The sequence below is a fragment of the Peromyscus eremicus genome, chromosome 4, assembly GCF_949786415.1.
Source record: "Peromyscus eremicus chromosome 4, PerEre_H2_v1, whole genome shotgun sequence".
In the NCBI taxonomy this organism is placed as follows: Eukaryota; Metazoa; Chordata; class Mammalia; order Rodentia; family Cricetidae; genus Peromyscus; species Peromyscus eremicus.
The window spans coordinates 109,314,310-109,339,697 of record NC_081419.1 but is presented as its reverse complement, the minus strand read 5'-3'; the positions used below and the strand labels follow the sequence as shown (position 1 = coordinate 109,339,697).

The window sequence follows — 25,388 nt, the reverse complement described above, 5'->3', positions numbered from 1 at the left end:
TGTTATCTGCAATTACATATTCTTTAATATAAGTTTCAATGAAGAAAACCCATACCGTTACTTGCCTCTACAGAAGGGTCTAATATTTTCTAATTTTTTTGTTTAGAAGAGAAAATACACAGATATTGGGGTTTCTTTGTGAAAATAGCAGCAGGAATACTCTGGTTAAATGCCAACTGGGAAATACTCATTTGAAAACAGACAATTGCAAAACGATCCAAGTGCACCCTGAAGTCACTCTCATACAGATGGAGCGTCCTCATTATCACTGCAGTTTCCCTCTTGGAAACCAAGATTACATTTAGTGGGGACAGAAAAGAGCACATTTTAAACTAAGCTGGGCACCATGGCGCACGTGTGTGGTCTTAGCTACACGGAGGTAGAGGTGACAGGACTGCTTGAGTTCAGGCATTGGAGACCATCCTAGGCTACACAGTGGGACTCATTCACAAAATAAACAAATAAAATGCATAAAAATTCAGACCACATCAAAGCATATAATTATAAGGAAAAGAATGCCAAAGAAGAATAGCTTATTGAGCCATGGGTAGTGATACACACCCATAATCCCAGCATTTTAGAAGGTGAGTTAGCCTAAGATACAAAGTTAAGTTAGAGTCCAGGCTGGGCTGCCTAATGAGATCCTATCACAAAACCAAGCAAGTAAGCAAACTTCTCAATAAACAAATGAATGTTAACAAAAAAGAAAGAAGGCAAAAAAAGAAAGAAACAGTTACTTTTCTTTACTGTAATGGAACTATAAGGCCGTCGGTACATAGCCAAACATTCTGTATCATATTTGAATGCAGATCCAGTATAATGTTCATGATAGTGACTGAAAGAAAATTCTGCAGTCCTCATTGAACTGTTCCTGATTGGTTTCCAAGTTCTACGCAGTTATTATTTATGAGTCGGTGGCATCCCTTGGGGAGCTGACGTCAACATGTCGCTTCAGTGGTTGCAAAACCAAAACATCGGAATCACGGTCACATCTCTGAACATTCCTGCAATGTTTTTCCTGTATTTTCCCTGGACTTCAGACCACTCCACAAATCATTGAATTGCCTCAAAAATTGGAGCTGGCAATCAATAAATTAAGCTGTCCTGTGCTTATTCTTTCTGCCACTAGATGGCAGAAGGGGATCGTAAGAGAGCCACAAGCCGGCACGTTGCGGGCGAGCGCCCTAGCCTGAACTCACCTCATCCATGGAAGACTTTTTACAGTCATCATCGTCGTCGTCATCGTCACTCTCTGTGTCTGCGTCCCCTGTCAAATTTCAATCACAGACACGACTTCAGTATTCCACAGTTCAAAGAATTCGCAAGAGCACACAGCCGACTATGGTCAAGGATGCCCTAGAAGGCTGACATTCTGCTCCTTTTAAAGTTATTTTTTTCTCTTCCCCAGGATTTATGGTTGCTTAGCAACAGATAATTAAACTGACATTTTGACAATTTTTTCACAAGTTTGATTTGTGATAAATAACATCGAAAATTTCAAGTTCAATTAAAAATGCCCATCTTAAAATTTTCCCCTCCATCTGTTTTAAAAAATACATGTCATTGAATATAATTTTATTTCTGTGCATTCTATTGTAATGTACATGTTCTCTCAGAGAGACGTTAAACTCTGTGGCCCTAACACGGATAAACTCTGCTTTCATTTTTCTGTCCTCTCCTAAGCCATGCCTCTTTAAAATAACCCTTGGCCAGCACACAGCTCAGTAACCAACCTTCTCCAAAGAAAGGACCTCCTGGAAGTTGAAGAAGTTTATGAGATCAGGAACACCAGTGACAGCATGAAAACCATCAAGTATGGATCTACAGTTATTTAAATAATGCACAAATCATAAAAAAATGATAACATTCTTCAGGTCTAAGAGTGTGAGAGCCAGAGCCAATGGAAAACTAAAAGGAAGAACTGTCTTGTGAACTCACACTGGGTGTGTCAGCAGGCACAAGACCTGGTCAAGCTCCAGCCAGACCAATTCCTAACAAGGGGAGGGGAGGGGCATGTGAAGTCTCACCTTTAGAGGAGCAACTACAGGCAATTCATAGCTTCTGCAAGAGGGTAGGTCGGTTTTCTCTAAGAGTTTGGACCTTAAGTTGATCATGTTTGAGGGGAAGTCTGCACATCGAACTAAGAATATTTGGGCAGCACAAATTGGTATTGAAGAATTTAAAACAAAATTATAGGGCACAAGATTGGAATGGTAGGGAAAAGGGAGTCGATCTGGGAAGACCTGAGGGGGAACGCTATCAAAATATACTGTAAGAAATTCTCAAAGAACTAACAAAGATTTAAAAAAAAAAAAAAAAAAAAGATGACATTCCTTTTAAAGGGGCAAGATAAAATAATCTAATGCAAAAGAAAAAACAATGAAAGTCAACAAAATTAAAAAATAAACTAATGATTTAAAATCTCTATGCTTGAAAATCGATGTCAGTCTGAACTGATTCAGCTTCATACTTAACCAATATGCAGTCATTTCAATCGGTTGGTTCTACCCTTCTCCTCAAGAGTTAATGGGCATTGTTCAGGTAAAATATCCACATTGGTATATTAAGCATTAAATTCTCGTGTTCTTCTGGGCTTCATGCAAATGCAACCAAGCATGTAAAAATACTTTCAAGGAAAAAGTAAACAAGGCACCATTTGTAGGCCGCCCCTCTTCAGTTTCTCGCATTGCAATAGCAAGAGCCTGCCAATAGATGGCAGCATGAGCTCATCACAGAGGCAGCTTGCAGAGCCTGGCACCTGCTCCTAGAGAAGCCTTCTGGAAAGTTGGCCACACTCTTCAATCAGTGTAGATGACGTGGTGCCCATAGTCCTGCCTTCCAAGAAGCTCCTAAGGTCTTGATGTGAGTGACCAAGCTCAGTCAGTTACTGGATGGTAGTGGGGAAACATCTATTGAGGGGAAAGACTTCTGTGGCTGTAAGAACTGTGGATGGCCTGGTACAAAGAGCCATGTAAAGTCCAAATGTGAATCCCTTGTATTTGGTGAAAAATATACCCTGTTATATTACAAACACATTGTTTTAGGAGGCTGCTACTTGATATTTTATATACATCTCTTTTGTCTGAAGTTCTTCTTTGTGTTGTTTTTAATCAGAGAGGCGATTCTTTTAATAAAGCAATTTGAAAAGATGATTGACAGAACCTTCTACAAAATGTTACATGAGACATAACAATTATCCAATAATTATTTCAGATACAATGTCATGTAAAATCTTGGATTGTGTGAGGAAGAAAGACTGAGTCTTCCTCGACTGTGAAAGTAAAGACCTGACTTTTCCTTTGCAAGTTTAAGAAAAAAACTATATGGATCTGTATTTATATATCAAGTCAGCAGAGTCTGCACATACTTATGGGCTTTTCTCCTAAGACCTTGAAAGGAACCTGGAGAAATCTATTTGAAATATAAAAAAATAACATCCTTTTAAAAAGCAACAATAACAATAGCCCAAAGTGGTATCTTACTTGACCCTCGTTCTTTCTGGAAAGTGTACTGGCTAAAGGTTGGCTCTCAGAAGAGAAATCTACACAACAGAGTAAATTAGCTTTGAAATCGATCCACACCATGTTTTTGTAGTTGCTTGAGTTTCTGGTACTGGGGACATCCACAAAACAAATGGTAAATTAACAGGACTCTTTATTCAGGGGCCTACCTACATACTAAAACATCCAAAAATTTGCATGGCAATAAATACTGATTGCACAACAGACTCCTGGTTAGCTTAGGCAACCTAGAGAATTGCTAGCAGATTGCTGCTTTTTCCCTGTATGAAGCAATCGGGTTCACTGCCTGTAGAATTCATTATTAGAGTTATGTATCCAGTTAATGGGAGGGAGAATTGGAATTAGATAAAAGCAGATGGCACAAAAAACCACCATGTGCCCACGTGCAAAGGGAGGCACGTGGGGACAGGTTGGGGAAGAAGTGGCCTCTAATGGTAATCATTTCACACTTCAAATGCATTCTCACTGAGAACGGAAGTTATTTTTCAAAAACGAATCAGAATTATGTTATGGTATTTGAAAAACACATTCGAGAACCACGGGGTAGGGGATCTTTTGAAAGAATTATATAATGTCTGTTCATTAGGCTGCCAATTTAAATAATAAGAGCAGTTGACAAGCGAGACAGAAAGTAGAAGAAAGGGTAAATCAGGCTCAGTCAGGACTTGGGGGTGTAACATGCACAGAGGTCGAGCACCTGCCTAGCATGTGAGAAGCCACAGCACATCAGAGGACCAAACAAAACAAGTCCAAATAACCAACCAGACAACAAACCACATTGGCCATGCTTATGTTCTGATTGCCCTAGGCTTTATACTTTAACATTCCAATTGTTTAAAGTCTTTAAATTTATGTGTGATAGGCATAGGGACTTACAGATATATGAGCAGGGCATGGATTTTTCATCAAATAAAGATGTATCTACATTGAGATAGAAAATAGGACCAGACTCCTGAAGACACTATGGCTCCCTTCTAGTTACTTCTAAGGGCAGGTTCCCTGACTTCCAGCAGCCTGTCTTGCTTTTACACTTATGTAGACGGAGCTACCTGGCAACTACGTTCTTTTTTTTTTTTTTTTTTTTTTTTGCATTTGACTTCTTTTGCTGACTATCGTGTTAATAGTCACGTACCCTTTCATGGACAGCCAGAACTTGCCCTTATCATACATATTATTCTTTTGTATGACTATACCCTGATTTACAATCAGCTGAGGAATCGCTGGCTTCTCGTGTTTGGGTATTCTAAGTAACACACTGCTTATAGCGATTTTTCAGTCTCTTGATAAATATTTCTACCCATTTCTTGTTAGCTTTCTCTTGCGGAATGGAGCTGGGGTGGGGGAGTATCCGTGCTTAGCTTTTATCAACATACTCAACGTCTTCCTTCCTTCCCCCTTTTCTTTCTTGGCTTCTTTCCTCTTTCCTCCCCTCTTCTGTTCTCTTTTCTTCTGTGCGGAGGACAGGACCCAGAGCCTCATCCCTGCTAGGCATGTACCACTGAGAAACTGTCAGCACCCCATGGTAAACTTTAACTGAAAAACGCCCCGAAGTCAAGCTCACAGTTCTTTTAATGTCATCACATCACCAATAAGGAGGTCTTTGCAACTGTCAGGATTCCCCTGGATAAGGGGAAATAAATTAGGCTCAATGACAAATAACCTAAAGAAAACTAGTGGCCCTTTCAAATTTTTTCTCATAATCACAGAGAGTCAGTTTCAAACTAATGTGAAAGGAAGTGTACACACTGCCCAGTTGCTTTTATAAACAATGCAAGTCATTTAATCCCTTCATGTTTTTAAAGAGCTCTGCAAAACATGGGAGAACTGCAAAACCCAGCACCCTTCAGTGACTGGCCAATCTCTTGTCTTCCCTCCTCCTGCTGATGCTGCCCACCATGAATCTTAGAAGCAAGGGACTATGGTAAAGCTGATTCGCCTAAAGTGCAAGCAGAAGGTGTTTACCTTCCCAAAGATGTGCTGACTCTACAGGTGAGATCAGGCTGCCTCAGACTCTCTCCCCGTGCCTAAGTGATATCTAGAGTCTGTGAACTGACAGCACTTCCCAGTGGTACTTAGAGGGTGAAAGTAACCACAGAAGAAAGACTACAGAGATGCCACATTGCTGACTTTGAAGCTGAAGGAAAGGGACCTGTGAGCCAGTGAATGTGAGTAGCCTCTAGAACTTGGAAAAACAGACAAACCCTTCCTTTGAGCTTCCAGAAAGTAACTGAGCCTGCCTGACATCTTTGGTTTATTCCATAAGCTTTCTCGAGGATATTTGGACCTACAGAGCTTGAGCTGAAGTGATCCTTGTTTTCAAGTTTGTGGTAACCATAGGAAAGCAATGCAGCTTCAAACTTCCAAAAAGGGGAAGCTGAAAGCCCTGCTAGGTCAATTTCAGAGCAGCAGATCTGAAAATCCACTCATTGTGAGCCCAGTAGCTCCTCACCAGCTCCTGGAGACGAGGGCTCGAACACACTGGAGGAGTCGCTGTACGTGTTGGAGGCTTGCTCAGAGAGCTTCTTTTTACCACTGCCTTCTGATGACTTGTGTGATTTCTTCTTGTTTTTCACCAAGATTTTATACATTAAATCCATAGGGCTTGGAAGAGGTACCCCAGATTCCAGCTATTTAAAAGAAAGCACAGTCTTTAAAAATACTGTCCCCCAAACATTAATTATTAATCATGAATTATATTCTAACACACCTCATTAATTGACTTTTACATCTTAGCCAATTACACATATATGTATATTTGAAACATTTACCCATGAATATTGCTTTCATGTTACTTCACGTTTTAATTATGTCAGTATTTATACTGAAAATTAACAAAGTCTTACTTGTTTATATTTTTCCCATCAAGAAGAAGATGAAGAAACAATAGTTAACTGCTCATTAAAAAAAAAACCAAAACTGTCCCCTGCTTTTAGATATCTCTCCAAAGGCACTGTACAGCTTTAGATCTGACATCCTCTAGATTATCATTTCCTGTGTTCAACACAGCTTAAGAACAGTTCTAACTGTGCCCTGCATTTTTGTGTTTTAAATGAGAGATGCATTTAAATGACTGAATTCATTTTCCAAAATGAAACTACAAAAGTAGGACCCCAGGAATGTTCTGGTAGACTTGATGGACTGAACCTGGACTCTCAGGTATTTTCTGACGGACCGTGCAAGTCCAACCACTTTACTGCAGAACATGTCAGTCATCTCTGACCTGACCTGAATCTTCAGTGAAAGGCCAGACATTTGACAGGAAGAATTGGTGAAGTTGGGCAAAAGTTTCCAAATGAGTCACTCCGTCAGACAAAGCTTTACGGACAGCAAAATCCTGTGTTGGCTGTAGTTGGGTTTTGGCATCAGCCAAGGGGAACGACATGATTTCAGACCTCTTTCTAGCCCTGAGATCCAAGCTGTCTTATTACTGAGGCTTATTTCACTGTTGCACGTTTTTTGCTCATATAATGGGAAATCAATTTCCCATGAGAAGGTTATGAGCTACTGTATCAGGGAGCGTGTGCAAAGCACAAGATAGGTTTATTTTTAGAAAGTCTTTTGAAGTCCCCCAAGTCCCTCTATTCTTTGCTTGCCTTGAGTCTGGGGACTGATATGAACTCCCTTAACAACATGCAGACACTGGGACAAAGTGTCCAGGAGGAAGCAGCCACTTTCGGTTATAGCTGCTCTTTTCCTTTCTGAACAGGGATGTGACTGCTCCCAGTCCTCTGGGTGGCATCCTTTTACCGTACTCAGAAGTCACAAGGAGATGAAGAGAAGTTCTTGTGATGTTACAAGCTGCAGTTCCTTAAAGCTGCCTAAAGCGGTATGCCCAGTGACTCACAGCTCCAAGCCTTGAGAGGCAGGGTTCTACTGATCCAGCCTTAAGAAGCTGAAGATTTATGGTGGTAGACACTGCGGGTGGAGGATCATGATGTTGGGCTTTAACCACCAGTAGCCCAGAACTGGGCAGCTGTAATCATCTCCAGCTTCCTGCAGCAGTGAACGGCAGCAAGGGGTCCTGCCTATGTGTGTTCTAACTCTTGAAAGAGCTTAGGGTGTTAGGACGCTGAGCACCCAGAAATCCTAGCATTATAGGTTGGGACCCTGGGAACTTAAGGCTTTAGCTTCCTCTGCAATCTGACAGATGGGTCTCAGTTTCCCTTTTCCAGCTCTTTCCAGCTCATTGCGCCTCTAACGCTTTTGTCCCTGCCCCGGCCGCTCTTTGGAATCCCACTGTCATCCCTGTGACACTGTTGTACTGCTGCTTCCACCAGCTCCGCTTGCTTCTGCAGTGGCAAAGGGGGTGTGGTAAGAGTATCTGCACCCATCCGAGTGCAGAACCCCACATCAGTTCAGGACTGGGCTTGCACTAATCACAAGCCTCTGGGGGGCCACCAGGAATCGGGTTCCCCTCTGGCCTGGGTGAATGTGCCACTGTTAAGAGTCCACTGAGGCTAGTGATGGCAAGAAGTCTGGTGGACGCTGTTCAAAAAAGAGGTGGCTGGAATAGTGCTCCGTGGAGCTGGAGTTTTGCTTTGGCAGCAAGAAGCTTTAGTTCAGAGCAGTTCCCTCAAGACGGGCATATAATGTTCAGGACTGTCAGGCTGCCATAAGGGCAGTCCAGCTGGATGCTAAAGAGGTGCTACTTGGCTGACAATCCTCTGTTCAAGCATCTGGACACCCAGAAAGAGACTAACAACTGTCCATTAGGGAATCAGATTTACTCAGCTCCCTAGCATCTTGTTTAAAGGAAAAAAAATAAGCAATAAGAGAGGTTCTTACAAATGACATTTAACAATGATCTACTCTTAGCGGAATACCCATGGGGAGAGCTGGGCATCTTATCTGCTCATGACTGCAACAACAGAAGCCGGAGCGCTGCTTCAAAGGGGACCACAAGTGAACAGCAGGGGGCAGAAACAAGCTAAGGAATCAGGGTGGCCACATTTTGCATTTATTTCGAAAGGGTGTGACAAAGATCCATGGGGGGGTAGGCAGAGTCCTGTCCTCTTGGACTGTCTCTGTGAGTTGACTGTCATTGATGAGGGCTTGGCAATCTTGGCTGATTGCTGCCAACTGAAACAGTCTCTCCTGAAGGGAAGCAGGAGAAGAATGAGATTCAGGAAGTACACAAATCTCATACCCTTAGGAAGCTCCTGAAACCTACGAGATTTTCAAGGCCCTTTTCCATGGTTATGTAAGCAGTAGGGACTGCTCTGGAGGAGAGAATGTTCAGCCTGTCTAGCTGCCTGCATATCAGTCAGGGAGCACCAGAGATGTAGCTTTCATGAGCTGATAGCCATGCCAGAGCTACCTTTGCGTCATCCACAATCCTGTAAGTAACCCTTCACCTATATTCTTGTAAGTAACCCTTCACCTACACTCCTGTAAGCAACCCCGATGAACTCATGGTGCACCAAGCTAGAATTCGGTGGAATTGCTACTTTGGCCTGTCCTCAGTAACTTATCTGAGGTAAATAGACATGTGTTCACAAAACAAAAGACCTGCTGTGTCACTCTAAGCAGAGACAAGAGGGACAAGACTGGAAGAGAAGGAAACAGACTCATATCTTCTGGTCTCAGCTGCGCGCCACGCTAGAGTCCCACAGATCAAACCATATTGCTCATCTACCTATATACTGAGGCAGTATCTCCCCAGCTGTAACTAGTAAGTGCCCTCCCTCGAAGGCACACATCACAGCTACTTACTGGGTATTTTTCCAGTGGCTCCATAAGCAGGGCATCACCGAAGATTAATCGGCAATACTCGGCCATCTTGGCTTGCTGCTTCGGGCTAAGAGCAAGAAGAAAGGAATTATGGGGCTTTTTCAGAGAAATGACTTTGCATTGCTAACACAGAAAGAGGTCAGTCAGGATCAATTTCTATCATTTTGAAATGCTATCCTGAATACCACACACAAGCCGGCACACTCATGCACATGTACCAAGTGCAGCATGCAGGCTGGATGTGTGAGGCTGTTTTTAAGGTTGTCCTACACGACCCAGATGAGGGCGCAGCACACCATTTATTTCTCTGTCTCCAGATTCAAGAGATTCCGAGAGTTAGAACATTTGTTCCTTTTGTTGGATTCCTTGGTTTTATGTCAACTGTAAGGCACCTGGGATAGGAATGTTTTCATGATTCCATGTGAATTCTTGGGGAAAACATATCGGAGCAACAGAAAATAGAAGAGGAATATTTATAAGGAGGCAAGAGGGGAAGGAAGAATGAGAAAAAGAGGTGAATAGATGGAGAGAGAACTGTACATGCAGGAGGAAACCAAGCAGAAGCGGGTTTGTGTATATGCATGTGAAGGCTGCTGAAGGAAGGACAAAGCAGCTTTGGCAAAGACTGTCTGAAAATCTTCCCTTTCCTGTTTTTTTGAGACATGGTCTCACTGTGTAGTCTGGGCTGGCTTGATGTTTGAGATCCTCCTGCCTCACCACCCTGGGTGCTGAGAAGACAGGCAAACATACATCTCTGTGCCCAGATTTGCTTGTCCGTAACCTTTCTGTGCAGAACAAGCGGAGTAGAGGAGGGAGCAGGCCATGCCAGCTGCCAGGAGGAGCCTGTTCTGACAGCCGCTGGGGCCCAGGCTTTGCCAAGTGGCGCTCCACTTTCCGAACCATTCTGAATTTGTACAAGGATTTTAACTGCTCCTGGAACTGGGCAAAGGATGCTGAGAAGATGCGATGAAGCAATGGATACAAACACCTTTGAAGAACTACAAGGGCAAGCAAGATGCATATAACATGATCCCACAGGGAGCAGATGCCCCCGTCTGTGGCTAGCCTAGACAAACTGTGCCTCCAGCCCTTGTAAAGATGCTGTTAGAGGGAACATCCACATCCTTTCAGCACTCCTGTTTCCCTTGACCTTTTCAGATGCAATTAAAAAACAGTTTTCTCATCCTGTGCAATGATAAACATCATTACACAGTACCCAGTACTGCTGGGTTGGGGTTTATGGGCTTTGATTGTGATCTACAGGCTGTGGGTCTGGACTTCCCCTGGTTATACTGCAATGACACTCCATTCTAGCTAAAAAAAAAAATGTACTAGAGGAATAGTATGATGGTGCTTTACCATAAATCACAACGATTAGAAGATATCATTCCTATTTTCATTCCTTCCCTCAAGGTAAGCCTAGAACACACTGTGTTTTCTGGGAAGGGGGTACTTAGACGGACGCTCTGTGGCAGTGCAGGGGGCAACTGCTCATTAGAACGTTCTCTCACAAAAACCAAGCATGGGCTCCATGGTCAGGTGAGCTTTCCGGGTTCATATGCCAACTCTCAAAGTTATTATCTTCTTGGAACTTCAGGGAGAGCTAAAGGAAAGATTCTAAGAACTTGCAATGCCTCACATAACAATTTCCCATCTTTCTTTTGAGACAAGGTCTTCTTACATAACTAAAGCTGGCTTCAAACTGTGTATCTCAGGCTGACTTCAAACTTGCAATCCTCCTGCCTCTGCAGGATCATGTCCACAGCAAAGCCTTACACATCTACATTTGTCTACATTTTTCCCGTTTTGCTTGAACAGGATTTTACTGTGTGATTTACACAGACCTAAGAAATGAGGATGACAGCTCTCCGAAGTATGAGAAAGGACTGACCATTGACTAAATCCTGAAACATGCTGGAAGTGGTAGTTTAAGGACAACTAACCAGAAGATATATGGATGGGAACTTTGGGACAGGCAGGGAGGTGATTGATAAGATAGATGATTTTTGCTGAGTAGTAACTTACACAGGAAGTCTGCCAGGCCGATGTGCTCTCTGGCGGCAGCTGAGAACAGAGCACCTACGCTGGGCCCTGTTCTAGACTGCACTGAGGAATGTGGGAACAATGTAGTGTATTTTCAGCAAGGCTGTGGGTAATTCTGATATGAGCAGCTTATGAGCCACACATATTGTTCAAATCACCTGGAGTGTCATTAAAATGCAGATTCACACTTAGAATCTAGTATAGGGCCAACATCCAGATATTTCTAAGAAGTTCCCAGGGAACATATGCTGCTGGTTTGCGAACTGCATTGTGAAGAAGTCTGTGTGGAGACCGAGAAAGGAAGATGTAGGTATCCAAGAAAAAAGTGAAGTGTGCTGTTTGGGAATCAGGCCATTTGTGTTCTCGATAAACACAAATGCCCTCCTAATAGAGCAGAGAACAAACTGAACACACAAACACACACACACACACACACACACACACACACACACACACACACACACACACTAGTGGAAAACAAAGATAGTTTAATTGTAGGTCATGCCCACAGAAATAAATACATTAAAACTGCAATTAACAAAGAAATCCTGTAGCTTTTAGAGTATCAGCCACCATGGTAACAAAACAAAAGGAAAATTCACAAATATATTATGTGTTTCAGGCCATGGCATATATTCCTAAACATATTAAGGTATCCATACAGCATCTGCCAAAGAAGTCAGTTTTCTGACAAAGAATGTACCGAATTGCATGGGGTAAAATCCTACAAGATCCAATGTCCTTTTCAGACCTTGTCAAAAATCTCAGTTTGTGGCAAAGCCAAGCTTGGAAGTTATTTCAATCAAATTCAATATAAGATTTTTTTCTTTGAAAATGCTAAATAACAAATCAAGTGGGACCTTTTAAAACTAACATTCTCTCCCTTTCTCTCTCTCTCTCCCTCCCCCCTTCTTGTACGTGGTGGTGGTGGTGGTGGTGGTGGTGGTGTGTGAGTGTACATGAAGAGTGTGTGTGCAACACAGTGGGGTTGTGGAGATCAGAGGACAGTTTTGCACAGTTGGTTCTCTCCAACGCTCCTTTTGTTCGGTTGTGAGGATTGAACTCAGGTTACCAGGCTTCCAGTTACCTTCACTCACGGGGCCATCTTGCTGGCAGGAAGTGGGGGTATTTTTTAAACAAGAATTCTAATTTAGGAAGTGGGAGGCACCAGCTCTCTGGGAATTCTTGGCAGCAGGCAAGTGAGTAGAAAGCAGCTAAGTACAGCATCCCCCATTATCTACGGATAGGCGATTTCAAATGTTTGAAGAGAAAAATAGTAAAATCTGTGGATTTCTCACCTCACAAATAAGCTTTTTTTTTTTTTTTTTTTTGGTAATGTGGGCCAGATTAGTAGGGAGCAGAGTTCTGAGCCTGGCCCTTGCACACGAGGCACTGAGGACCCTGGGGTAGTTAACCAGAAATGGAAAGCCGGTTTCACGATGTGTGGGGGTTATGGTGCTAAGTCACTGACTTGAAGATTCTGAGGGTTCCTCTTGTTTGGATGACAAAGAAAGTACTAGAACATGAGGAGAAATGTTGACTTCGGTGAGGTGACGCACAGGTCAAATACAGGGGTCTATCAGGACATGAGGAGTAATATTGACTTAGGTGAGGTGACCCACAGGTCAAATACAGGAGTCTCTCCACTAAAGGAAGTCCACTGCTTTCATTGGATGTGTGATAGTCCTCCTGGGAAGCCTGAGGTTGAGCTACTTGGCTGTCCGGATGTGAAGGAGGGAACTGTCAAACAACTTCCTCTCATATCAGAAGTCAGCACTTCTGTCCTGTGCTGCCGTTACATTATCACAATTGTGTGTCCCGGGAAGGTTGTTTTCCTGTTTTCTTTCAACGTGTGTGAATTATGAATGAACTCACAACAGCTACATTTATTCACTCAGGAAATGCAACATCCTGGTGCTATAGCCTCCTTGCTTTTGTGCACAGTGTAGGAATTAAGTGTTGTGCCCAGTTTGGGATCTCTGTGTAATTAGAGTGGAGAATTGCAAAGCATATCCTGTGGTTGCAGATCACAAGCCACACCAGAGCGAATACTGGCTGACAGTTGCCTTGCAGAGCACTGGTTGTCGGTTGTCTTGATTCCATGTCTTAGAGGTTTCTGATATGTGTGTGCGTGCATGCACATGTGCACAAAGCATGCATGCAGTGCTAATTCAGAGCCTGCACTCAGAAGCCAGGCTAGCTTGGTTTGAAACTCACCTCAGCTGCACAGCCTCAGGCAAGCTAAATGCTCATTTGGGATTCAGTTTCTCTACCTATAAGATAAGGGTAACCCCACTGTTCCTTTGGTGAACACTAGGGTTTAAAGTACGGGTTGTACCAGCATGTAACATATTGGGAACAGTGCTCAGTGCAAATACATGTTCAGTAAATGTAAGTTTTTCTATGTCAGGGTGGTTATAGATGTGGTCTCTCAGTCTACCTAAAGGGAGAGTGTACTGTGTAGCGGGTGAGACACTGAAAATTGAATTGCATTTCTCTATTTTGTCTCCTTTAAGAAAATAATGCTGCTGAATGCCCATTATTAAAGCAAACAAAGGCAAGACACTGTCAACACGTCTGAAAACTGTTATGTATGCCTGAACAAAAAGTGGCCAGGCGTTGCTGGAACCTGAGGAAATATGGAATAGACACTGAGGAAGAAAATCTCCAACAAAGTCACTTGCAAATCAGAGCTGTTGCTGCCAGCCAGGTGTTAAACACAGTCTGCAGGAGTGAGGAGAAATAGCAAGAAACGGAATAAATTCCACTCTCTTCCATGCCCTCTCAGGAGCATTAGAAAATCATGTACAGTGATCTTACCATTCATAGGATGAAATGCCATGTCTCAAAAATCAAGGGTCAATGTTTCTGCTCAGTGGAGGAACATGTGCGTAATATACAAAAGGCTCTGTACTCATACTCCATCCCCAGTATGGCAAATATTTGAGTAAATAAAATAGTTATGTCAGAATTATCTTTTCCTTGTATAGCTCAGCAGTAAGTGCTGGCTACTTTGAGGTAGAAAAATGTTTGCAATACAAATAAGCAGTGTAAAGCATCAGTCGGAGGAGGGATGTAGTCAACAGACACAGGTGAGAGAAAAGAGTTTGCAGATGTTCCATCACCAGTTGCAAGCAGAGGGAACTGGATTTTTTAAGGCAATATAAATTTGTAGCAATAGGAGTCACTGAAAGAGGGTTTTAAGAGTGGCCAATTGTAGCTGGGCAGTGGTGGCGCACACCTTTAATCCCAGCACTGGGGAGGCAGAGCCAGGCAGATCTCTGTGAGTTCGAGGCCAGCCTGGTCTACAGAGCGAGCTCCAGGACAGACACCAAAACTACATGGAGAATGCCTGTCTTGAAAAACCAAAAGAGTGGTCCGTTGCATTCCAAAACAATAAAGGAACAACAGTGTAAAGACAATGTACTCAACCACACTGTAAAGCAATGTCCTTAAAATCATACTATGGCATGAAGATAGACCCCACAAGCCCATGGGCTATTTTAATGCTCATAAGATTTAAATGAACAGTTCATCCTTTTTAGGTGAAAGCATGCCACTTTGAAAGACACCACTGATGATACCAAATCATTTGAAATCGGATGGAAAATTGCTAAAGAGGCCTCATTAGGGAAAAAGACTACTCACTGAATGCTCTAAATACTTACGAGTCCACGTGGTTCTCAAAGGACAGGAGGATGGGAAAAGGCGAAGTCTTGAATGCACATTCTGCGATGGCTTCTATGACTTCCTAAAACAAGAACACATATACATTCAACACTGCACATTGTGTGTGCATTTTTTCCCCCCTTGGAGTTAAATCCTTTAGTATGGTGGAGGGTTTTGTTTGTTTGTTTCAGTTTTGTGTGTGTCTGGTTTCTTGTCATTACTATCTGTTTATAGCAGTTCTGGGGTCAAAACCAGGACCTCATGCATGCTAGGCAAGTGTTCTACTTCTCACCTACATGCCCAGCTCATATAGCTGTCTTTTTTTTTTTCTTATAGAATTATATCAAATGTCTTGGAATGGCTGTGTAGTTCTGGCTTCTGGTTCTGTATGGTAAAAAAGAAATAAAAGTGGTCGTTGGTGGAGGGGCAGGTGGAGAAAATACTTCCATTTACTGATTATGGCTTCTGTTCTGTAATGAAACCATCTAGTCATGTCATGAAAATTTGGACAATAAGATGAGGCAAAAACTTTTACACATAAATTTACTTTCTGAACCAAACTGCTATTAGCATTTGGTTATATTTACTTTTTATCTGTTTGTCATATTTTTGTGTGATTTTGTCTTGATGATAGTTATATAATCTGTATTTTTCATAAATATTGTTACTGAGAGATAAATAAAAGAGTGGGAGTATGGCCTTGTGGCAGGGTATCTGCCTGTAGTTGGCAAGGTCCTGGGATTGACAGCCCACATCAAAACCAAACAAACAACAAACAAAATGGAGATAGATCTTGTATTCATGACAGTAGTGTTTAAAGCATTCAGAGTTTCGTAACCACCAAGCCAGTCTGCCTCGATACTTTCATCATCCCAAACTACAGCCCTGCTAGCAGTTGCTGGCTTTACCCAAGCCCTATCCCACACTCACACTCTCAACAACTGGCTCTACAACTGTTATGTTTTCTTAGATCTGCTGTTTCAAATATTTCAAATACATGCAATCATGGAATATATGGCTTTGGAGATTGGGCACTTTTCAGGTAGTGTGTTTTCAAAGCCCATGTGTGTTCTAACATATATCAGTACTTCATTTTTCCTTTTATACTTGTTTTATATGTTTCTGTAAGGGCTGGACCTGAAACCCAGTGGTTGGGTATTCAGTACCCTATATTCTACATCCAACAATGAAAATACATTATATGTCATAAGCTTCAATAACTCTACATAAAATTCCAGAAAGATGGAAGTACTATGATTGACTTAACTAGTCATCAACAGTTGGATGGGTACATTCTTCTAGGAATGAACTCTTGAAAGAAAAAAAACTGACTAGAATAATATGAACTCATTCATAGTTTCTTACAGATTTCCAAATTATTTTTCATTGTAAACTATCTACAGTAATGAACAAAGGATCAGATTGAAAAGCATATTCACCACTGGGCATTTGAGCATTACTTTTTCCAAAGTGTTTCTCTTACTTAACTGGTATTGAAGTACAATCTCATTTATTTATTTATTTATTTATTTATTTATTTATTTATTTATTTATTTATTTATTAGATTATTGGTTTTATTTTATATATGTGAGTGTTTTGCCTGCATGTATGCCTGTGTACCATGTGCATGCAGTACCCATAGAGACCAGAAGACAGCATCAGATCCACTGGAACTATAATTACAGACAATTGTGATCTGTTGTGTGGGTTCTGGGAATCAAACCTAGGTCCTCTGGAGGAACAACCAGTGCTGTGGATGATTGTTTGATAAATAAAACTCTGATTGGTCAGTAGCCAGGCAGGAAGTATAGGCGGGACTAACAGAGAGGAGAAAAAGAAAGGACAGGAAGGCAGGAGGAGGAGAGACACCAGCTGCCATCCAGGAAGCATCATGTAGAGGCAACAGGTAAAGCTACAAAACACGTGGCGACATATAGATTAACAAAAAATGGGCTTAGTATAAGAGTAAGAGCTAGACAATGGTAGGCCTGAGCTATGGTCGAGCAGTTTAAATAATATAAGAGTTGGTGTGTTTATTTTATAAGTGGGCTCTGGAACTGGCTGGGTTTGGCGGGAGCTGGAGAGAAACTCTCCAGCTACAAACCAGTGCTTTCACCCCTGAGCCATCTCCACGGCCCCTTGTTTATTGTTTAAGTGTTCCACCATTCATAGAATTTAAACTTCACACTGCCATACGTTGCTTTTATTTACATTTACTCTTTGCACTTTTTCTCCTGTCCAGCTGTAACTACTGCTCTCATTCTTCACATTGAAACCTTCCCCACGGACTCCTCTCCCTTTCCTGTGTGGCGCATCGCTTTCTTTATAGATACACCATTAAGCTATTTCCCTTGCCCCGGAGTGTAAATGAGGCTTTCTAATTCTGGACTGCATTTGCATACATCCTTTAAGAATGATGGGCTTGCATAGAGCAAGAATCTCTCTTACTGTTTCTTAGAAGTGAATTCACAGATTGCTTTTCATACATAATCAATTTACCTTATTATCACAGCCGAGTCCATCAAAATAAGTGCACTATAAAAAGCAAGTGATGTCAGGATGTAACTTTTTTTTTTTTTTATTTCATACATTTGCACACAGGTTGTAGATGCAAGCGTGCTCCCAACCAAGTCAGTCTTGTGTTCACTACCACATAGGTATGGGGCTTCTGGCACCTTCCTAGTGGGCATGGGCCAAGCAGGCAGGACACTGAAACTTCCCTCGCCAGTTTTACAGAGAAATAATTCTACTGTCAGCCCTGAATGCTGGACGGGCTCATGAGCTGAGTTTCTATTTACAGTGAGCCCAGGAGGGGTACACTATTACCACCTGTTTGCTGATGAGGAATGAGGTTTGGGCTGATGGGAAGATTTTCCAAGATCTTGCCACCGGCAGTGCCAGAGCTGGTCTTGGAGCCCCATAGTTGGCCCCCTAGTCAGCTGGAGAGCAGCACCCCAACATCTGTCTTCTCTTTCTCTTTCCCACCTATCTTCCTCTCCCTCCTCTCTCTGCCCAATTGTCCTCCATCTCTACAATACGTTTTAGAGTATTTTAGCTGCTGGTTAAAAAGCTCGATCAAATCTTCACACCAAATAAGACTTTACCGAATTTTGTCTATTATTTTAAGTTGGCTACAACTGAAAATTCTAGAAGTCCTCCTGGGTGACTTTTTGCTCTTTTTAATGTTTGAAAATATTTTGTAAGGTATGTATGTTTACTCAAGGTCAGAAAACTAGCATACATGCTATATTAGTTGCATGGGTGTTAAAGTCCTATCCTGTACCATTGCTCCCTATTCCTCCAAGACTTAAAAAACTGCATTCAGTAACCTACTGTCTAAGTTAGGGTTTCTATTGCTGTGAAGAGGCACCACGACCACAGCAACTTTTAACAAAGAAAACATTTAATTATGGTGGCTCTCTTACAGTTCAGAGGTTCAATCCATTATCATGGCGGAACATGGCAGCGTGCAGGAAGATATGGTGCTGGAGAGGTAGCTGCTACATGCTGATATGCAGGCAACAGGAAGTAGACTTTCTCACTGGGCATGGCTTGAGAATACATGAGATCTCAAAGCCTACCTCCACAGTGACATACTTCCTCCAACAAGACCATACCTACTCCAACAAAGCCACATGGTCCCAATAGTGCCACTCCTTTGGGGGGTCATTTTCTTTCAAACCACCACACCTACTGAGCACACAGATTAATGACTAACTTTCAATCAGCAAACTGTCCTTGGACACCTTTGCCCTTGAAAACAAGAGCAGGGGGAATATGGATAGAGCCATATAAAACTACACCCTAAATTATTTCTTTCAGCAAATCAAGCCTTATTTTTAGAAATGCTTGGGCTGACCATTTCATCCATTTCCATCACATGCTTTTCTCCATTCTATTCCATGGATATAGCTGGTTAAAAGTAGCTGCATGAGGGGAGAAAAATCCTAGTATGGAGTGGGAAGTGTGGTGTCTGTCCTGTGTAAAGAAGAAAGATACTGGTTGTGAATGGAGAGAGTAAGACCAAACGGTGAATTTTGAGGGCAGCCATCAGAATGACCAAGAAAGGTGGCATCAAAACAGGCACAAAGATCCAGAGGAGAAGAAGCAGAGCTGGGCCACAGCTCCAAGGCTGGCATAAAGAGGCTGACTTACAGCCTCCCCACTCCCAGGCTGGCATAAAGAAGCTGACTGACAGCATCCCCCCCTCTCAGGCTGGCATAAAGAAGGTGACCTACAGCATCTCCCTCCCTAGAACATAACATTTTATTTCTGTCCATACAATAAGCAGGTATCATATGTCAACAGGAATTCTTGCTTTGTAAGGTACATCACATGGCACTGCTCTGGGACACATAAACTGAGAGCAGATAAACACTGTGACACAAAAATGACAAATTTTGTGCCCTGCTTCTGTCGCTGCTGCCACATGCACTGGACTCTTGAATAGAGTCTAGTCACACTGGGAAAGTCAGTTCTAAATGCACAGGAAACAGTGGGAGGAACATTTCACTGTCCACCAACATGTGATATGTGGCATTTCACATGAAACCATGGAGAAGCAGATTTCACTTATATAATGGACACAGGAAAGGCGATGGACATGAATGTGAGGCTACACTTTGATTGGTCTAGGATGGCAAAACTCCAAATCTTTATTGATCACCTCCTCGGTGTCAGGTTCAATTCAATGCACTGTGGGGAGATGGGCTCACAGAATGAAGACCCCTGTGTTTTGTGGGGATTACATTTTAGAAGACCCAGTAAACAAGAGACACGGCGAAGAAGTTCAGCAGAATGTCACAAGGTGACTGAGTACCACATGGAAATTTAAAAACACAGAGTGAGAGGATGAGAGAATTTCTTTCTGAAGGGTATGGGGTCACCATTATAGAAGGATGAAATGGAGAAGTCCTAATAGTCATTACTGGGGTGACATTTGAGAGCACTTCAAAGAGGTAAGCGGAGAACTTCAGTACAACCTGTGTGGAGATACAGCTGGCCTGGTAGGGTTAGCGAACAGCAAGGAGGAGATAATGGAGAGCAGAAGGCCCCATCCCTTGCTCCCAATCTCACCATTACAAAGTTCTCTTACACACAGGCTCTGGGAAAGCAGACTACAATTGTGCAGAGCAGGGACTAGACTTGCGCGAGGGAAGATGGGTCTGTCTCTAAGTTCCAGACTTAAGAGCCATTCACATAGGCCCTGCACTGCACTTACAGGACTCTGAGTGAAGTGCCTGAATCTGGCATTCTTAGTTCCTTCCTCACCTGGTTCCCAGAGGAAAAAAATCCTGCTGCTGATTGTTTCTACAGCTCAGGCTAGCAGTTCCACTACTTGCCCCCACCCCACTTCCATGTCTGTCCAAATCGCATGAGCAAGACCATAGGGGTAGCGGTCTGGAGGGTATAACTGGGCCCTCTTTGGCCCTCGTGGCTACCCTATCCACTAGCAGGCAGAGGAATACAGTCCTCTGGGCTGGCTGATTCCCTTAAGCCTCTAAAGCTGCCAGTATTTGGACATGGTAGAGAAGCTGGCTGCAGGAGTTCAGACAAGGACGTTCAGCAAGCAGAGACCAGGAGCTCACAGATGTGACTAAAGAACCACTCATATGCCAAGTACATGGGAAGAGTCACTCCAAGTGAACTCAGTGGCTAAGGCTGGGAAGCCAATGCTCCGCTCAAAAGAAATAAGCCATAGAATGTGCTAGATGTTTATTCTGTTCCCAGGATCTCAAAAAGAAAACAGAATTGCAACCCACAAGAGACTCTAAGGGCTAGAAGTGGGGCACAGGCAGGGTGGTGGGTGAGTCTTCCAGCAGCTCAAGTGTAGGGCCAGTTCGTCTCCACTCCTCCCAAAGCCAGGACCCTCTCCGCCTTTGCCAGTTGGAGGAACCCCTGACATGTGGGCTATTCCCAGCCTCTTGTCTCTGGCTCCTGGTCCCACTTTTTCTTACAGAATCCAACTAGGTGAAGCTGAAGCTAAGCAGAGGCTAAAAGGAAGAAAGGAAGTAGGGGTATGGAAATAAACCCATAAAAACCATCTTCGTTTTTCTCACTTGAAGAATATTCAAATTTTTCAGAGTGGTTCATTTCAGGAGCCAATACTGTCCTTGAACACCTTTGCCCTTGACAGACAAGAGCAGGGGGGATTTGGATAGTGGACATTTATAGAGCCACGTATAGTCTTCATTTCAAGTATGTTTGACAATAGTAATATACAAGAAAATAATGACTGGACAAAAAAACAAGCAAAAAAATTTGATATTTCCTTTCCTAAGCCAGTAACTTTAGAATTTGGATAGCAGGATAAACTGCTGCATTTTAGCTTCTGAATTCAAACACAGTGATGATTCTCAGCCTATGAACTTCATTGTAATACCCAGACATTATCTGAGAAAGCTTTACCCCCATAGGGCCAGGTCTCTGAGCTGCCTTTTAGCAACTTCGTTCATTCTACCTTGAAGGATATTTCTGTTGTCATGGTGAAACCATGGGTGATGACAGGCTCTTCCTCTGCAGTCCTTCCCTTCCAGCAGTCCAGCTCCACACAGCGACATCCAGACAGAAGCACCTGGCGATACATCTCTACAGAGGAGTTCCCAGCCAACTGGCCAGCTGCAAAACAAATCCCAGAATCCCTTGAGTCAAGGGAAGTATGGGGTAGGAGCTTCATCAAAAGCTCTTTTGGCAAACAAAGTGCTGGAGCATCAGAGCTCCCTAGTGGTGGGCTGGGAGGAGAGGAGAGGAGAGGAGAGTAAGGAAGGGAGAGGAGGGGAGGAGGAAAGGAGAGGAGGGGGAGAAGAAGAGAAGGGAGGGGAGGGGAGGAAGGGGGAGAGAGAAGGGGGAAGAAGGGAGAGAGGAGTGGGGGAAGAGAGGAGGCAGAGGAGAGAAGGGGGAGGAGAAGGGGGAGGGGAGGAGAGAAGGAAGAGAAGGAGAGAAAAGGAGGGGAAAGGTGTTGTAATAGTAACAATGACACATACTGATTATCTGCTTACTGGGAGTCAACTACAGGCCTTTGCCGTCAACAGTTAATGTTGAAAAAAAATTAAGTGTCTGGTATAACTATTTTATAAGAAACAGTCCACTCCAGATAATGAAAGGGTCGCAGAGCAGTTGAGTCACCCCAGTTTCCATGGGGAATGCATAGAAAACCACAGTTCTGCTCATGGAAGATACTTAGTAAGTGAAGGCAGCAGAACTCCCCAAACTGGTGTACAGTTTTAACTCATATTAAATCCAACAGAAATTTGGCTGCAGAAATTGACATTCTGACCCAAATACCACATGGCAATACGGGTGGGGGTGGGGGTGGGGCTTAATTAGCCAAAGTAACCTTGAAAAAATATAAACAAAGTGGAAAAAAATCACTTTCCAGTTTTAGAATTTACTGCCAAGTTATAGCAATCAAGACAGTATGACACCATTATAGGAAGAATACACAGGTAAATGCAATAGAAACAAAGGTTTAGAACTAAACCTTCAGTTTATGGTTCACTGACTTCCAACAATGTAGCCAATATAACTCAGTACAGAAAAATTAGTATGTTCAATGAAGTGACCTGGGGCAGTAGGACAGCCACATGCCAGAGAGAGAGAGAGACAGAGAGACAGAGAGAGAGACAGACAGAGAGAGAGACAGAGAGAGAGACAGAGAGACAGAGAGAGACAGAGAGAGCTGTATCCCTACTTCACGACACATAGAATAAATTAATGCAAAACTGATCAAGTCCTAAATGTGAGAACTAAAACTATGAAGGTCTTAGAAGAAACATAGGAAGTGCCAATGATTGTGTGTAGTCAACACCAACAGCACAAGTGACACCAAGAATACCAGAAAAACTTTATAAAATTGGTATTTGTGAGTACAGCTGAAGTAACCTAGCGAAGCTGCTGTGTAGCTAGTTAGGAGTGAGCAGGCACCACCACCACCCTCAAAATTAGTTTTGGGCCCAACCTCCCAGGTCCTTGTTAAGCAGAATGGTTCTGAGGAAGGGACAAGTATGATGACTGCCCCTCAGAATTTGAAATACCAGTGAAAGAAGGAGAAAGCATCCCAATTTCCCCTCAACACTTTAAAATACCATGTTAAATGATAACTAGGTCAGACAAAAGGAGGAGGAGGGCGTATCAGGCTTTGTGAAGGCCTTTGAGGGAGGGCTATTTACTCCTAGTAAAATATGGCTATTTGTATAGGTTTGCTTTCTGTTTTTTCTTTCTTTAGTTATTTTAAATCTGCTCTAGTATGTGATGCCCTCCTCATCCCCACCTTTTTTTGGTCAAAAGAACGAATTCTTAGTCATATCTCTAATCCTGAGTGGAGATAAAACTTTCTGAACTGCCCAAAAATATCCTAAGATTACTATGTGTTTAGAGACTTTCTAGTAAAGAAGAAAGACATACCTAGTCCCTCCTTTCAGAATGAACTCAAGTGGCCATGTCAATCACCTGGACAGAAAACAACCCCGAGGAAAGCTGTTTCTTCCAGAGACTTTAAAAAGCAATACAAAGTATATCTAAAAAGTGGAGATTGTCACTTGGGTTGCTCAGACTACTGCCTTCCCATCTGGAGAGTGCTTCCTTCTGTCCTTCGTCCTTTACCTTTTAATAAGCCCCACTCATCTTCTGCATTGTTATCTGAGTGTCTTGTCTGAATTCTTTTAACAAAAATCACGTGGATTGAGGACCTAAAGGGAACTGGTGAGATTAGACTGTTCTCCATTCTATGTTAACTCCATATTGGGTAAGATGGTGGCTTCAGGTTGTGTCTTGTCCTGAGAGACTCCAGTTTACAAACAGCCTTTGACTCCAGTTTGAGTATAGATGCAGGGGCAGAATGCCTCTTATTCTTGATTGGCATGTGAATACCACTGTATGTCCAACACCACCCATGAAACAGAGCATGATACATAGCTTATTCTTAACTGTGAAAAGGGTGTTAGCCTATGAATTTCTTAACCTGAATTTGGGACCCATAAGCAGATGTGTGTATCAAAACCGTATCAGTAAAACCAGACACCAGAATCTACTGAACACACCAGACCGAGAAAGAATACAAGGCTTGGGCTTCATAAAAAAAGAGGGCACTTAACACCATGATGATAATAACCCTTGTTGTGGAACAATCTTTTTGTAAACTGTGAAGATGTGTTGCTTTCATTGGTTTAATAAACAGCTAAATGGCCAATAGCTGAGCAGGAAGGGGTTAGGCGAGACTTGTGGACAGGGAGAACTCTCTGGGATGAAGAAGGGCAGAGTCACCAGCCAGGCTCAGAGGAAGCAGGACATGTACAAAATGAGGTAACAAGCTATGAGCCATGTGGCAGCAAGTAAATTAATAGAAATGGATTAGTTTAAGTTATAAGAGCCAGTTAGAAACAAGCCTAAGCTATTGGCCAAACATTTATAAGTAATAATAAGTCTCTGTGTGGTTATTTGGGAACTGGCTGCTAGAACAGAATATTTTGCCTACAGATCCTGCTGATTTGACTTGGTGTATGCTCCAGGAACAAACTGGCAGAGGATACTCAACTATCTCAGGGGCTTCAGCTTGGCTTAGTCTCCATGGTTGAGGTGGCCCATTTGACTTGCCATGTGTCCATTCAGTCACATGGACTGGGCTTTGTAATTTATCATCATGGCTTCCATGATCCCGCATCTCACCTGGGCAGCTTGACCAACCTGGGTTCCCTCTGACTCTATGCTTTACTCTTTACAACAGCACCTCCAGCATACTGCCAACAGAGTTTGCTACCTAACTCCCACATAAACTCTCTTTGCATCTGTATCAGCCTCCTGCTTCTGTCTCTTAATAAGGTCCTTTGAACTCCTTGAATTCTACTGAGCCTTCTTCACCCTCTTGTGGCCATTCCGTAATCTCCATATACATGCATGTACAGAGAGACTTACTGTGTGATGGGTAGTATGTGACCTGAGAGTTAATATCATTAGTCAAGACTGCAATAAAAGGAGTGCCGGTGGCCAATGTCCAGCCATCATAGGAAATTAAGGCTACTCGGCAAATTGCAGTCAGCAAAACTGATGTAGCTTGAGAACTGACTGTGATTCAATAACTTTGGACGTCTGTCTATGTTTCTGAGGAAGGGTTCTCATGACAGGGATCTAAAGTGAGATCTCTGCTGCAAACTTATGAAATTATGATAATGAAGACACATGAGAGGTCTGAGGGCAAAATGGCTTCTTTTTCCTTTAAGAAGTTAAGGAAAGTCACTAATTAAAAAAATATTTATTTATTCATTCATTTAATGTGGACATATATGCATTGTACTACAGGTGGGAACCTGAAGAGGTTAGAAGGTGGCATTGAATCCCCTGGAACTAGAGTTAAGGTAGTGGATTATGAGTTGTCGTGTATGTGCTGGGACCTGAACCTGGTTCCTCTACAAGACAAGTAAGTGCTCTTG

At 42.7% G+C, this 25,388-nt stretch overlaps 1 protein-coding gene across 1 annotated transcript in view; it reads right to left on the bottom strand.

The window, feature by feature from the left end:
* Plcb1 (phospholipase C beta 1) overlaps nt 1–25,388 on the bottom strand; it is a 256,333-nt gene that overhangs the window by 146,175 nt on the left and 84,770 nt on the right. Inside the window, exons 9-13 of the mRNA XM_059258948.1 lie at nt 21,425–21,582; nt 14,963–15,045; nt 9,234–9,318; nt 5,971–6,148; nt 1,200–1,267 (exon numbers count right to left, since the gene is read on the bottom strand). Of these exons, the coding sequence (XP_059114931.1) occupies nt 1,200–1,267; nt 5,971–6,148; nt 9,234–9,318; nt 14,963–15,045; nt 21,425–21,582 (572 nt within the window). The remainder of the gene's footprint in view (nt 1–1,199; nt 1,268–5,970; nt 6,149–9,233; nt 9,319–14,962; nt 15,046–21,424; nt 21,583–25,388) is intronic.